At 39.5% G+C, this 14,621-nt stretch overlaps 1 protein-coding gene across 1 annotated transcript; it reads left to right on the forward strand.

The window, feature by feature from the left end:
- Window positions 1-123: 123 nt before the first annotated feature.
- On the forward strand, window positions 124-12,289 carry LOC137982088 (uncharacterized). Its single transcript, XM_068829135.1, has 5 exons — window positions 124-1,107; window positions 6,426-6,646; window positions 9,690-9,777; window positions 10,237-10,386; window positions 10,633-12,289. The coding sequence occupies exons 1-5, from the start codon at window positions 999-1,001 to the stop codon at window positions 11,181-11,183; spliced, it is 1,119 nt and encodes a 372-aa protein (XP_068685236.1). The 5' UTR covers window positions 124-998; the 3' UTR covers window positions 11,184-12,289.
- Window positions 12,290-14,621: the final 2,332 nt, after the last annotated feature.

The following is a 14,621-nucleotide window of genomic DNA, read 5'->3' on the forward strand; positions in this document are numbered from 1 at the left end:
ATAGTAAAACAATTATCCTGCTCAATCTTACAGAATATCGCCTGATTTAAGACAACTCGGACAAACTGAAACGGAGCCAGTCCAGTCCGACGAGGAGAGGACTGGGTCGAGAACTGGGTCCGACGAGGCATAAAGGAGGCCATATGGGAAAGGGTGGAGCAGCCTCCTCTCAACCGCAAAGGGGGGCTCCGTTTCAGTTGGTCAAACACATGGGACCGGGTGCTGAGGCGCTTTCCTAGTCGCCTGTCACGTGATCTATCCAGGTCACGTGACCTCCAGCAGTAGCTGATGGAGGCAATGGTTTATGGCCGAAACGTTCTATGTTTCAATACACTATTTCCAGTAAAAGTTTTATTCTTTAACGAGTTAGAGTTAAGTTTCCAAAATCTTGAATTCAGGATTTTGGGAACTTAACTCTAACTCTAATGTCATAACTCTATGAAAATAACTCTATTGCTAATCAACCTCGTCACTAAATATCATTAAGCAGGTGTTTTATTTGACAGTTTTCGCAATAACTTTCCAAACGAGTAAGCCATAAATAAATCCAATATTTACTATCATCTTCCCGTGTAGTAAGAAACGTATTCATTTTAACCCTACTATTATTTACGTTTCTTGGTTGAATCAACTCAGTTGTGCACAAAATTTGCTCCTGGACTTTCTGTTCAGTAAATTTTATTTCTTTAATTTGAGTGGATGGGCTTGCATTTGTACAGCTCAGTTGTGTTTTCTTGTCAACTTTCTGATAAAGCGCCAAATAGACAGTTCTTTTTTTTAAAAAAAAAAAAAACGTTTTCATCACCATTTATGGTATTTCTGCCACTCCTTTGCGATGCAAATTAAGCCAATCAGATGAAGATGCTTCCTCTCGTATGGGATAAAAACCACACGGATACATTTCTCTAGTTTGCCAAGAGAGAGTTTCCATCTCCTCAAGTTTTTATCCGAAAGAAATCCTGTTTTTTGAAGGAAAGGTTAATATAGTATTTTTACTAATGACAAGTTCCAGTGCAGTGGCCCTCCTTAGTATGATTTCTTTCGGAATCTTGAGCGTTCTGGCAAGTGGAGATTCAAGTTGTGGACACTTTTTTGAAGCTCAGCAGGGTAAGTCGACTACTTTTATTGTTCCACAGGCTCTCTTTCTCTTGCCTCTCGAGAGGCAATTAGTTGAGAATCTTACTAGAACTTTCAAGCAACTATAATGTAGTTTCTCCATTTAAGGCCTGGTTCAGACGCTGTACTTCACATGAATCGAATTCGAATTTAGACCAACCCAAATCAATTAATCGAGGCTTCAGACGCCGAACTTAATTGCGCCAAGCGAAAGTTTACGATGACTGGAAGGTCGCCAGATTAAATCCTATTTTTAAGAAATACGACGAGTCAGATAGAGGAAATTATCGTCAATTGTCTATGCTAAGTGTACCAAGCAAAATCCTTGAGTCTTGTGTCACCGACTCTATTGTTGACCATGTCTTCACTCGTAACCAACTGGTAACCGAATATCAGTGGGCCTACCTCAAAGACCACATCACACATCATAAAATGGGTGACCCACGTTCGACTATTAGGCGTAACCATCGATGATAAACTCACATGGGCTCAACATATTTCTGAAGTGAAGAAAAGTTTTGTTAACAAATTAAATTTACTAAAGCGTAGTTCTTTTTTACCACGTAACATACTCCTAGATTTATATTTTAAGATAATCTTACCTTCTGTTTCCTATGCGTGGCCGATATGGGGAAGTTTAACTAATAAGGACGGGTTCCTTCCCCTGGAACCTCTACACTGTAGAGCTGCTAAGTTAATATACGGCCTTACGCGAGATATGCCCACCACAGAAGTACTTGAGGCTGCCTAATGGGGATTCCTTACACTTTATGTGCAAAGTCAAGCTGGCAACATTAGCATATAAGATCTATCATGATTGTAGCCCTCCCTCTATGGGTCATATTTTAACCAAAAAGACTTCTCTTATCCATCATTTAGTACTACGAACACGGTAACAGTGACTCGCTTTAACACATATTTTATGAAAAATTCAATAGCATTTTATTCCTTAAGTTTTAGTTACTTTAAATGCACGACCGCATAAGCAGCAACGCTTTAATTACCATCGTGCTGAAATAAAAGCTGTTGTTGTTACTATGACTGAAGAAAATTGCAAAGTTGTAATAATTTCTGCATTTGATTCGGCTCATGTGAAGTACGACGTCTGGATCAAAGCCTAGGCGGGAAAAATTGCTTAGCCGATCTGAATTAGACCGGTCGTTCTGAATTGATTCAGACGCCGTACTTCACATGGACTTATTCAATGAATTCGATTCGGCTCAGGTGAAGTACGGCGTCTGAACCGGGCCTAACACTACCGAAAACGTAAAAAAGTGAGCTTCAACTAGACGGGAACGTAAAGCGAATCATGATCAAGTTGGGTTGTCTTGTTGGTACAAGGCAAATCATACCTTTATCTTACAAGGAAGGTCGGAAATTTTTGTCCTGATAAATGGTTTTGACTCCTCACTTGTTTAAAAAAGGCATTTTGGATTTGTAGATTAACTCGTAAATCATTGCTTGGGCCGATTTTGCTGGAATTTTTGTCAGCGCGTTTATCAAGTTTTAAGGGGCGTTTACACGACATAGCAACATGAGGAGCTTAAGCCGACTCAGGAATTCTCGGCTAGACGTCTCCTGACGGTGTAGATATCCATCAACAAAGGCTAAAAACATAACACAAAAGATGTTTCGTATTCAGAAAAGTGTTAAAGCATGGATCGATCAGATTGTACTGTGAACTTACGTTAAGCAGAAAAAAGTAGTTAATTTTTTATTGAATGACCATATTTAGGGGCGAGATGAATTTTGTGGGGAACACAAATCTATTTCAGTTCGTTTGCGCGTATCGACAGTGGCGGTTAATGCTGGGACACGGAACCATTTTTCGTTCTATAGGATTCATGGATTAACTCTCTCACCCGGGGAAAAATGGTACAGGGCGCCGTCGTCTCTCCCCGACCAGCACTACTTCGACGCTCCTCGCCGCTGGTGAGCGAAAAGACCTCTGGCATCCAGGGTAAAATGTTAGCCAATTTCTCGAAGGAAAGTTTTTTCAGCTCTTTCGAAGAGAGATTTGTCGCCTTCAAGTCGGTAATTTTTTGCGGGAAAATGGTGATCACGTTCCGAAATTCGGCGGGTCTAATCTGCAGATCGCAGGTCACAGGTTGCAGTCATTGTTTCACCAATACAGAAAGTATCCTAAACATTCTTAAAAGCTACTTTTGTTTAGGCCTAATTAGGCCTAAGGTTAGCTTTTAAGAATGTTTAGGATACTTTCTGTATTGGTGAAACAATGACCTGCGACCTGCGATGGTATCAGGATATCATGATAGCATCTAGGAAATTGATAAGTCTGTGATTAATATTGAATGTGCCTCCCTGTGACATGCTGGGAAATCAATTATCCCGGAATGAAATTTTACACAGCTACAATTGGGCATTCTAAATTTCCCAGTTCCTCAGTTATCGAGTTCCGTAAGTATAAAACTTAAAAATGGTTTGCTTTAAAACCAGAAAAGAACCAATTCACCGTTGCTGTTGAGAAAAGTGTATGCCAGGCAAGACAAGTTATATCTCGGTAGCCTGAAAGTTAAGAAATAATTTGCCTGTGTTTCAATTAACAAATACACCAATACATCACTAACGTTTCATGTTTGACCGGAGAATTAGGGAAGCAGATGTTCGAAGGTGTAATAGCTGTTGAGTTTTATTCCTCAGTTATCGAGTTCCATAAGTATAAAACTTAAAAATGGATTGCTTTAAAATCAGAAAAGAACCAATTCACCGTTGCTGTTGACAAAAGTGTATGCCAGGCAAAACAAGTTGCATCTCGGTAGCCTGAAAGTTAACTGACAAAATAATTTGCCTGTGTTTAAATTAACAAATGTACCAATACATCACTAACGTTTCATGTTTAACCGGAGAATTAGGGAAGCAGATGTTCGAAGGTGTAATAACTGTTGAGTTTTATTCCTCAGTTATCGAGTTCCATAAGTATAAAACTTAAAAATGGATTGCTTTAAAATCAGAAAAGAACCAATTCACTGAATTCACCGTTGCTGTTGAGAAAAGTGTATGCCAGGCAAAACAAGTTGCATCTCGGCAGCCTGAAAATTAAGAAATAATTTGCCTGTGTTTAAATTAACAAATACACCAATACATCACTAACGTTTCATGTTTGACCGGAGAATTAGGGAAGCAGATGTTCGAAGGTGTAATAGCTGTTGAGTTTTATTCCTCAGTTATCGAGTTCCGTAAGTATAAAACTTAAAAATGGATTGCTTTAAAATCAGAAAAGAACCAATTCACCGTTGCTGTTGACAAAAGTGTATGCCAGGCAAAACAAGTTATATCTCGGCAGCCTGAAAATTAAGAAATAATTTGCCTGTGTTTAAATTAACAAATACACCAATACATCCATCACTAACGTTTCATGTTTGACCGGAGAATTAGGGAAGCAGATGTTCGAAGGTGTAATAGCTGTTGAGTTTTATTCCTCAGTTATCGAGTTCCGTAAGTATAAAACTTAAAAATGGATTGCTTTAAAATCAGAAAAAAACCAATTCACTGAATTCACCGTTGCTGTTGAGAAAAGTGTATGCCAGGCAAAACAAGTTGCGTCTCGGCAGCCTGAAAATTAAGAAATAATTTGCTTGTGTTTAAATTAACAAATACACCAATACATCACTAACGTTTCATGTTTGACCGGAGAATTAGGGAAGCAGATGTTCGAAGGTGTAATAGCTGTTGAGTTTTATTCCTCAGTTATCGAGTTCCGTAAGTATAAAACTTAAAAATGGATTGCTTTAAAATCAGAAAAAAACCAATTCACTGAATTCACCGTTCCTGTTGAGAAAAGTGTATGCCAGGCAAAACAAGTTGCGTCTCGGCAGCCTGAAAATTAAGAAATAATTTGCTTGTGTTTAAATTAACAAATACACCAATACATCACTAACGTTTCATGTTTGACCGGAGAATTAGGGAAGCAGATGTTCGAAGGGGTAATAGCTGTTGAGTTTTGTTCCTCAGTTATCGAGTTCCATAAGTATAAAACTTAAAAATGGATTGCTTTAAAGTCAGAAAAGAACCAATTCACCGTTGCTGTTTAGAAAAGTGTATGCCAGGCAAAACAAGTTATATCTCGGCAGCCTGAAAGTTAAGAAATAATTTGCCTGTGTTTAATTTAACAAATACACCAATACATCACTAACGCGTTTCATGTTTAACCGGAGAATTAGGGAAGCAGATGTTCGAAGGTGTAATAGCTGTTGAGTTTTATTCCTCAGTTATCGAGTTCCGTAAGTATAAAACTTAAAAATGGATTGCTTTAAAATCAGAAAAGAACCATTTCACCGTTGCTGTTTAGAAAAGTGTATGCCGGGCAAAACAAGTTGCATCTCGGTAGCCTGAAAGTTAAGATATAATTTGCCTGTGTTTAAGGACGGTGCCTACTAATTAACAATATTTTTGCCCCGGTGTGTGATTATGCAGGAAATGTAGATCTTAACAAGTGTTATTAAAATCCAAAAAGAAAATTGGGGGTAACCACGCATTTTTCAAAGATAATTCATGAATAATATTTTAAAATACAAAGCAATGTATGGGGTTCTTTCTCAAATTGAAACTTAATTATCTCTCAAAAATGCATGGTTACCCCCAATTTTCTTTTTGGATACCAAGAGTACTTACTAAGATCTACTTGTTTCGGATAGTTTTAAACCGCGCAAAAATATTCCTGTATTAGTAAGTATCACCGATAGGAAATCCGAGTATCTCGAGATGCGCAGAACGTATGCGCAACAACAGTAGCAGGCACCGTCCTTAAATTAATTTTTTAATTGCATGATGCTTGCCGTTGTAAACCGTGTTTTAGAAAATATTTCAGATTGATTTACTGTGCCTCTGGACTATTTTGACACATCACTCAAAATTAATTTAAAGTAATTTGAGTTATTTGTCGTCATTAAAACTTTATGACGAAGTCGGCCCAACAAATGTGTCAAGATTAACACCTCTCTCTCTCTTTGTCTCTCGCTCTGCCTTTTTAGGGTGAGTCTTGTTACAACTCCCACTGAGATTTTGGTAATTTTTTTTACCTAAACAGCGGGGACCCACATTCCTGACCCAAGTTAAGCTCCTCATGATGGCACGGGCCAGACAAAAACTGGAACGGTTCCAACAGTTTTTACAAAGAAACAGTGAACTTTTATCTGTTCCGCGACGGGTCCATAAGCGCCTATGGACCCGTCGCGGAACGGATAAAAGTTCACTGTTTTTCTGTAAAAACTGTTGGAACCGTTCCAGTTTTTGTCGGGCCCGTGCCATTTTTGCTCTGTCGTGTAAAGGCGCCTTATGTCTTGTTACAGATCACACTCTTTTGGGGCATGTTATGGAAACTTGGAACGTTCTAGATGAATTTGAATGTCAGCTGAAATGCATCAGAAATGACAACTGCAAATCGTTTAACATTCATCTTCCTGTGGGCGACAAAGTCATGAAAATTTGCGAGCTGAACAACAAAACGCGTCAAATGAAACCAAGTCAGTTTAACAAGAAGATTGGATCGACCTACTATGGTTCTCTTAAGGTCAGTTCACTTTCTTCCTCTTATCAGCCATGGTAGCTTAAAGCCTTGGCAAATGAGTTTCATGTAATACCAAACCCTCTTGAGTTTGACAAAGCATCAAACTCTAGTGAACTCATTTCTTAATTTCAATATTAATGACACGTATTTAAATACTTAAAACAACAGAAGCAACATGAACAAACAACCTTTATTAACACCCTCTAATAAGAAGTAACAAGACATTTTCTAACGAAAATATCACGTTCGTTCACCTTATGCAAAGTCGACGACGACGGCTACCAGAAACGTTGTCTAACAAGACGCCTACAAGGGCGTATCCGTGGAATGCGCAAACAGTTAACACAAATTGTCCAGTGACAGTGAACTTCAACTACAGGTAAACTTCGGAAAATGGTGAGAGATTACCAGAAAGATAAATCTGTAATATAACTTAAAGTTGTTTGTTGTAAAAACTCATTATTAATGTTACTAAATTTGCAAATGCAAACAAGCAGGTTATCAGGGTACGGGATTTTTTATTTATTTATTTTTTGGCAGGAGACTTTATTCAAGTCCTACAGTTTTACTTGCTTCCTTAACTCCGTTCATCCAAAAATTACAAGATCAGCCTTAAATCACCCGAAAAGCTTATTTCAAATCACAGTTCAATAACTTATCATCCTGGGCCAGTTGTTCAAAGACCGAGTTTTAAAACGAGTTTTATTCTCTACTCCCAAATGCTGTTCGAAGCTGATATTCAGTAAAACTTTACATTAAAAGAAGTCAATCTTGAAAAACAAAAGTAAGCAACGAAAACTGTCACCAAAAAGTTGAAAACATGAAACAAAAGTTTACGCTTATCCTGGATTAAGGTAATCGGCTTTCGAACAACCGGGCCCTGTATTCGAAGTTCGGTTCCATAATCCTGGTTTAATTCCTTGCAAACTGTTTAAATCTGCCGTGGCGAAGACAAGAAGACAACATCTGTACTCTACTTTCTTTCAATGCTCAAACATATAAAATTCCGTAATTGCGAGTTCCGTAGTCCAGTCTAAGGTTCAACTTTTACAATTCCTGATCTTGATTTCAGTATTAGAGTAACTTGGTACCAAAAGCTACACAATAACTTGAAAATCTCGATAAGAAAAAAAAGAATAAATCCAGTAGTCCAGTCCGGGTTAAGATCGCCAAAACTCTCTCTATCATCGATTCAAAAGTCCACAAAAGCTACAAGTAGTAAATAGTTCTCAGAAACTACAAAAGTTCGTCATGATTCTACACTCGAGCTGAACAAAAAACTATCGAAAAAGAAACCAAAAAACCCTAGTGATCGCTTCTCGAGAGAACAGACAAACAGCCGAAACTGTTCCGTGCCTGCCCCTTACGGCACTGAAAAAAGTACCGTACGTAGTACAATGGTACTTGACCGTAGCCCTTCGCCGAGAAACTAATCTTAGCCAAAAGGCCGAGAAGCGGTCCGGATACGGGATATTTAGGTACAAAAAATTGTGGGGATACGGGATTTTTGGCTGGGATGGGGGGGGGGGGGTGGAATTGAGAAGATACGGGATAGTTTTTACAGTAGGAACGCATTACGTACGTGTGGTAGTGCAGTAACTTGACGGTGTTTTTTCCATAACTGTCAACTGAGATGTGTTTTGTTTTTCCAGGAGATTCAAGTTGTCCTTGCGTAATATGTAGCTCTAATAGTACATGATATTGTTTGGTATCGTAAATCATTACGGTGCCATGGTAGACATGTTAGCTAGATACCCCCTGAGAAGACATGTGGTTCAGTAAAATACTAAACCCAGGACGATTGAAGAAAATAAAAGGAAATTGAGAAACATTTGGCTTCAAGGCTGACATGTTGATCATTTCCAACTTCTTTGTCATCACAAGCTTAAGCGTGTACTCTGAGCTTCTGACAGCTTTCCGAGACCAATGCTTCTAAAAGTTAATCCCCTTCTGGCGGGGTTAGTATTTGGATGGGGGACGTCAAAACATGCTACTTGCTGTCACGAACATACGACCAAAAATTATATTTTAACGCTCAAAAATGCGAACTACGCAAGGTACAGATTTTGCTAGCCTGCTTTATGCAAAACAAATATTGACGCAAAAGTAAATAAATATGAATATGTAGTTTTTTAAGAAGAACAGAAGGAACTTTTTGGAAGTGTCGATCGAGAATAAAACAATTTGCCATCAGCGAAAAACATTTCGGGTGATTTTTTTGCGTTCAATCAGAGTTCGTCTAAGTATAAATTTGGTGTTTAGACGATCGAATTATGGACCAAAATAGGTCTTCAGCTGATTCGTCTATTCACACGTCTTACAGATGTGCTGACAGACGAATCAATCGTATTCCAGCTTTCAGAAACTTTGTCTACCATCTGTAAACGGTATTGTTTCTCTCCTCAACTGGAAACGTCCTGTCCTTGTTTTGTGTATTTTCTTTTCTTAAGCGCCTATGATAGTTTGATCTCAGTTCTTCGATTTTTTTATGTTTCTCCTTGCCTGAGATGTACTTTCTGAATACACCTTTAACCCTTGATGCCTCGTTCTTAGGCTTAAAATGCAAATGAATATTTTATCTTGAACGAGGCATCAAGGGCCAATTTGTATGCGCATAAATCAGCGGCCATTTTGGAATAAGGTGTATAGTAACGTGGTTTTTGAGTATTTCAAAAATTATGCTAGCACAATGACAAAATCCCATCTTAAAACCTGTTTTGACAAAGTAAGCCGCCTTGTCCCAAAGGGTAATACCGAGTCCTCATATAATAGCGCCTGTCTTTAACACATTTACAACTAGACGCCCGATCTCACCCTACATATAAAAGACACTGGACATGTTCGTCTCTGCTCATTAAGTACATTTTTAAAGTTTCAATTGAGCCATTTGTTTTGCTAAAAAACTTCTTGGTCATTTCACTGAAACAAGACAAAGTCGCTCTACTGAATGAACTGCTCAGGAAGACATTTCTACTGAGTGACAGAACTTACCAATTGTTAAATCTTCAAATGGAAAGACTAAAATTGCATTGTTGTCGAAAAACAGATCTCCTGTGTCGACTTAGCGGACACTCAAAGTGGACCAACACAGAGCGGACATTGTCATCCGGAATACTCAGGAAAGCATAGTACTGGTGAGAAGATAAGTACACTGGTAACCATGGCAACTAAGCGATTCAACCACTCGTTCTTTGTACACCTGCATTGTAGGTTGTTTTGTTGGTATTCCCATGTGTATAAAACTTACAGCTGCCGTATTTTGAGCCGCATAAACACCTCTCTTCAACAGAAGCCACTTATTCAATAATCAACCTCCACCTCCTAAGCAAACGTTAGGAAAAGGAGAGAGCGAAGCATTGAGTGACCATTGTACATGTAAGCTTCGGAATCCCAAGCTGAATCTGAATGAATGCATAAGCACTCGAAAAACTGAGGGCCTTTTGCGTTGTATCGATTATGTCCCAGTCGCAGTTATCTAGAAGATTTTGATCAGTTTTAGCCTTCTTAAAGCATAAACTTTACAACAAGAACTTTAGCTTATTGTTAATTGTAACTTATGATCATCAAGTTTTTTTTTTTCCTTTCACTTAAAGTTGCGAAAGGGTCGCATCCTGGCGAGCCTGGTTTGTCCTGTAAGGATATCAAGAAAACCACCAATGCGAGGAAGAATGGGGAGTACTGGATTGATCCCAAGGGCACAGGAAACCCATTCAAAGTGTACTGTGACATGACAACTGAAGGAGGTAAGTCCTGCAAAATTTCAAGTTTGATGGAACTTGAAGTCATTAACAGGAGTCACTCTGTAGCTAACAGTTAACGTTAATCTCGTCACCGCGAATGGAATGAAGCTCACCCGGTAAGCGCCTACGAATGAAAACCCGAGTATTTTAAACAAAGGCCTTGTCCAGAACAAAGTTACTCAATTTATATTGTCTTGACTCTAGCCGCTCTGTTTATAGTTAAGATTGGATTGTTTATGTCATCTACAGGAGGCTGGCTTTTGGTTTTGAACGTCGTAACCAATTCATCCCTTCCTTCCCTATCTGTTGTGAAGTCATATCGTGGAATAAGTGATTACCATAGCAACAAGATGGTGATCAAAAAGAGCGCGATGAAGGAAATGTACGGTGACATGAAATTTGATCAACTACGATTCCACTGCAGCAAACAACAGGGGCGCACGTTCCACGTTGTCACGGCCGCTAACAGCTCTGGGAATGCTGTAGTCCAGTACTTTACGGGTCAGACGGATGTGAGGCCAGGTTCATGTGGCTCGTTTGAAAAAATGGCGGATGACAACTCCAGCATGGCAGACGATTGTACGCGATGGGATTCAAAAAAGTGGTCGATCGATTTCAATGCGTGGCCGTGGCGCCAGTATAATTGGAGCGACGAGGAGAGATTATATAATCACGTTGCTTGGAAGCATAGTTCTTATCACTGGACACTAGTTACACTACCTATTCGGCACCGGTTTGAATGCGATGATGTTGACAAAGGAGTGTCTCCTGGTGATTTTTGGAAAGTCTTTGTTCGTTAGACGTCGGCGTTTATTCAATGAACAACTTGCATATGTTGTATGTCCTTCATGCAAATTTTGTAATGCTTTGTTACTTGCACTAGAGAATGTATTATGCTTTAGGTGATAATTACAATAGAATTCTAGGCTTCGTTGTTAGGTGGCTTTAGGGAGCTCATCGGACCACCGTGCGGCAGGTGGTGGCAGATATGCAGGAAATTAGATGCACTCTCTTCTCGTCAAATTTAACATCACTTATGTCTCGGACTGATACAGACAATTAACGTCGTTCCTCAATTAAGGATAAACTGACCTGCATTTACCCTCACCTTAAAAATAACACTTACCTTTACCCTTACTGCATTGTTGGAAATGATTGGTAGCAGAGGCTTAGACTGAAAGGGACACTTCGGGTTGGATGTCAAAATTGGGCCTGCATTTAAGAGGAAATGTCCACTAAAACCGAGCGAAAATAAAAAAGGTTGGTACATGATGAAAAAAACAAAACTCTTTATATTTCATACAAAGATAGCCTATCATACTGTAAGAAACGTGGTGGGATTTTTTTCTTGAAAGATTTATTTCAATTCCCGAAAATGACGAAATTCTGTTCGGCCCCCGCGATCAGAGAAAACGCCGCCATTTTAGCGTAAGATGCTATATTCAAATCAATCCCCATTTTCAGTTCGCATCGCTTTTAACCTCACATTTGTGCCCAGAAACTTCTTTAATATGTGTCAACGAGTAATTCGAGCCTAAACATTCACTTCTGTATCGAAACTGAAATTCAGGGAAAGCCGTGAAAAATAAGCAAAATTTTGCGTGGTCGAAATCCCCGGCTCGGTGCATTTTTTCAGAAGGAAATATCCATTCCCGGTAAAATAGCAAATCGCCCGAAATTTTTAGATTTAGTTAGTAGAAACGTTGGTCTTAATCCGGATATACAAATTAGCGTCGGGCTTTTTATCAGCGCCGACTATCAACACTCTCAATCACAGCATCAATCCGTCAACTTGTGTAAATGGTGTCACGGAAGTCAAGCCGTGACTTCTGCCACTTCTTTTCAGTTGCTCAAGATATCTTTTGATTTTTAATTACTGGCGTATTATGAATGCGATCGCAAGATCTAAACGGCTTTTTGCACTTGAACTGACATGTAGAAAACATATTTGCGTGTATGTTTAATTTAAAGTGAGGAATGAAGAGCGACTTATCATTATCAATTTCAAAGCAATCCTGCGCTTGTTTTTCATATTTATTCGGAAGCATCAAACCTAAAAAATAAATTATGTGCGCAATGAAGGAAACAAACCTTACGTTGTGGTTGTGGTAAAATAAATTCTGATTTCAACCTTTTTAAGGTTGAAATCAGAATTTATTAAAAACCTTAAGGATGTCACGCAACGATTTGGACGTAATAAACCCCAGTCAGGCTCTCCTAATTGAGCCCTACCATTTTAAACTGTATTCCTAACTGTTTCGCGAGATAAGTGAGTTCTGAATACACGAAAGTAGCATATCGGGTGATTCGGGTCCCATCAGTAAAACGCTTTGCACGCACTAGATATTCGATTAAGTTCAACTTTGAAAAAGAATAAAATCGTCAGCGCGTAAAGAACCGTGACAAACTGAGATGCAATAACGAGGACGAGAACGGCCAACGGGAAGTTTGGGGAAAAAGTTGTCAAAAAGTGCCACTAACTATATTGCACGCACAGCATAAAACGTTCAAAGAGAGCAGTCATAAGACTGCGCAGAACAAAATGCTATCCCATTAATCCAGGGGATGTTAGTTGTGGCAATTTTAAGGCTTTTAAACCCCACCAAATCGCACGTATTATGAACGTCCAATGTCGCGTTTTTTAAACTCGTATACAGAACTGCGTATTGTAAAAACAATTAGCAAATGTTATCTTGAAATTCCTTATCATAAATTGCATTGTGAAATAATACAGAATCACGGGCAGCATAGAAACAAAAACTTGACCAGAACTTTGAAAAGAAAATGTCGCAACAATGTGCTACGGCTCAACGTTCTGAAGTTACACTCATCACAATATGCTGTGTACTGCTGTACCACTCTCTCAGGGATTAGAGTTCTGATAACATTTGGGACCTTTATTGTCGTTTTGTCGCTGAGTATGATAGAGCGCTGGCCAAATGGCAGATCTTGCATGATATGTCGGGCTCGTTATAAACATTATGAAATGTTCAATCTGCGAGGGGGAAACATCCCGTCTTGGCGCTCTTTCATGAAGTACGGGCATTCCTCTGTCATGTGTCAAGCAGTGACGTTTGGCTTCCGTGTAGCGGTATTTTATCAGATCTGGTACGTATTTAAGGAAAGTCTTCTAACGTACTTTGTCTGCCATTATCGATAGTATTTGTCGCCGTGTTGCCCAGTTGCTTGCAGCACCGTAGCACTCGGAAAGAGCTGCCATGAGCGTCTCATCTACGTTGCTTTCTGGGGAAGCTTCCTCACTCGAGATGACCTGTTGCCGTAACACGCCTGAGGAGGCCACCTCGCTGAACAAAGACTGTGAATCTTGAGGACTTATGTCATTAAGTATAGCGACAGTGGCTTGACCTGCTTTGCGCGTGTAGTAGCGTTTCGTTCGTGCACTCGCCTTCTCCCATGGGGTTTGCAGCTGTGATCTTACTGGACTTACGTCTCTTGCTGCTAAATAGGTGTTTAGAGTGTCTAGAGAGGGCTTCTTTTCGTCTACTCTCAACAAAACTTCTTCATCTTCACTTGACGTTTCCATAGGGACGTAAAGTAAAGTAAAGTAAAGTGGTGCATTTATATAGCGTCCTTATCACAACGTTTCAAAGGCGCTTTGCAATGATCAATTATCCCCCAGCGGACTGGCAGCATATACAGGCGCACATTGCAGCCGCTTCTAAGCAGTCCATTCATGCTGGTACTCATTTTACCGACCTCGGAAGGATGAAAAGCTGAGTGAACTTTAGCGGGAAAGAAGGTCGCCAAATATTCCAGTCTCGGCAGACCCGGGAATGGAACCCGGGACCTTAGGGTTGGTAGGCAGAGATCTTACCACTGCGCCAACCCCTCCGCTGTTAATCGTACAAATTTCGACCCTGGGTAAGAGGAGTGCTCTGAGGAACAGGACCCTAAAAGGGAAATGAATTTTTTTTTCTTGAAAGCTATATGATCCACCTATTTGTTTTCGAAGGAAGTTATTCATTTTCATAGGATCCTTTCGGGCATTTTGCCATGATGTATTTAAGGTGGCTCCCTAGAGTATTTGTGAATACCGTCACTGCAGGAAAGAAACCTAGTTAATTTCTCTTGAAGGTTTCCCCGTAGAAATTTACCAGTATGGGTACCGATATAATATGGGTTATTTTTTGGGTGTTAAGTTTTAAATTATGGACGTTGCCATGGCAACATCACATCTAATGACAGGCAGACATACTCCTATTTTTCGTCTATATACT

The sequence above is a fragment of the Montipora foliosa genome, chromosome 13 (genome assembly GCF_036669935.1).
Source record: "Montipora foliosa isolate CH-2021 chromosome 13, ASM3666993v2, whole genome shotgun sequence".
In the NCBI taxonomy this organism is placed as follows: Eukaryota; Metazoa; Cnidaria; class Anthozoa; order Scleractinia; family Acroporidae; genus Montipora; species Montipora foliosa.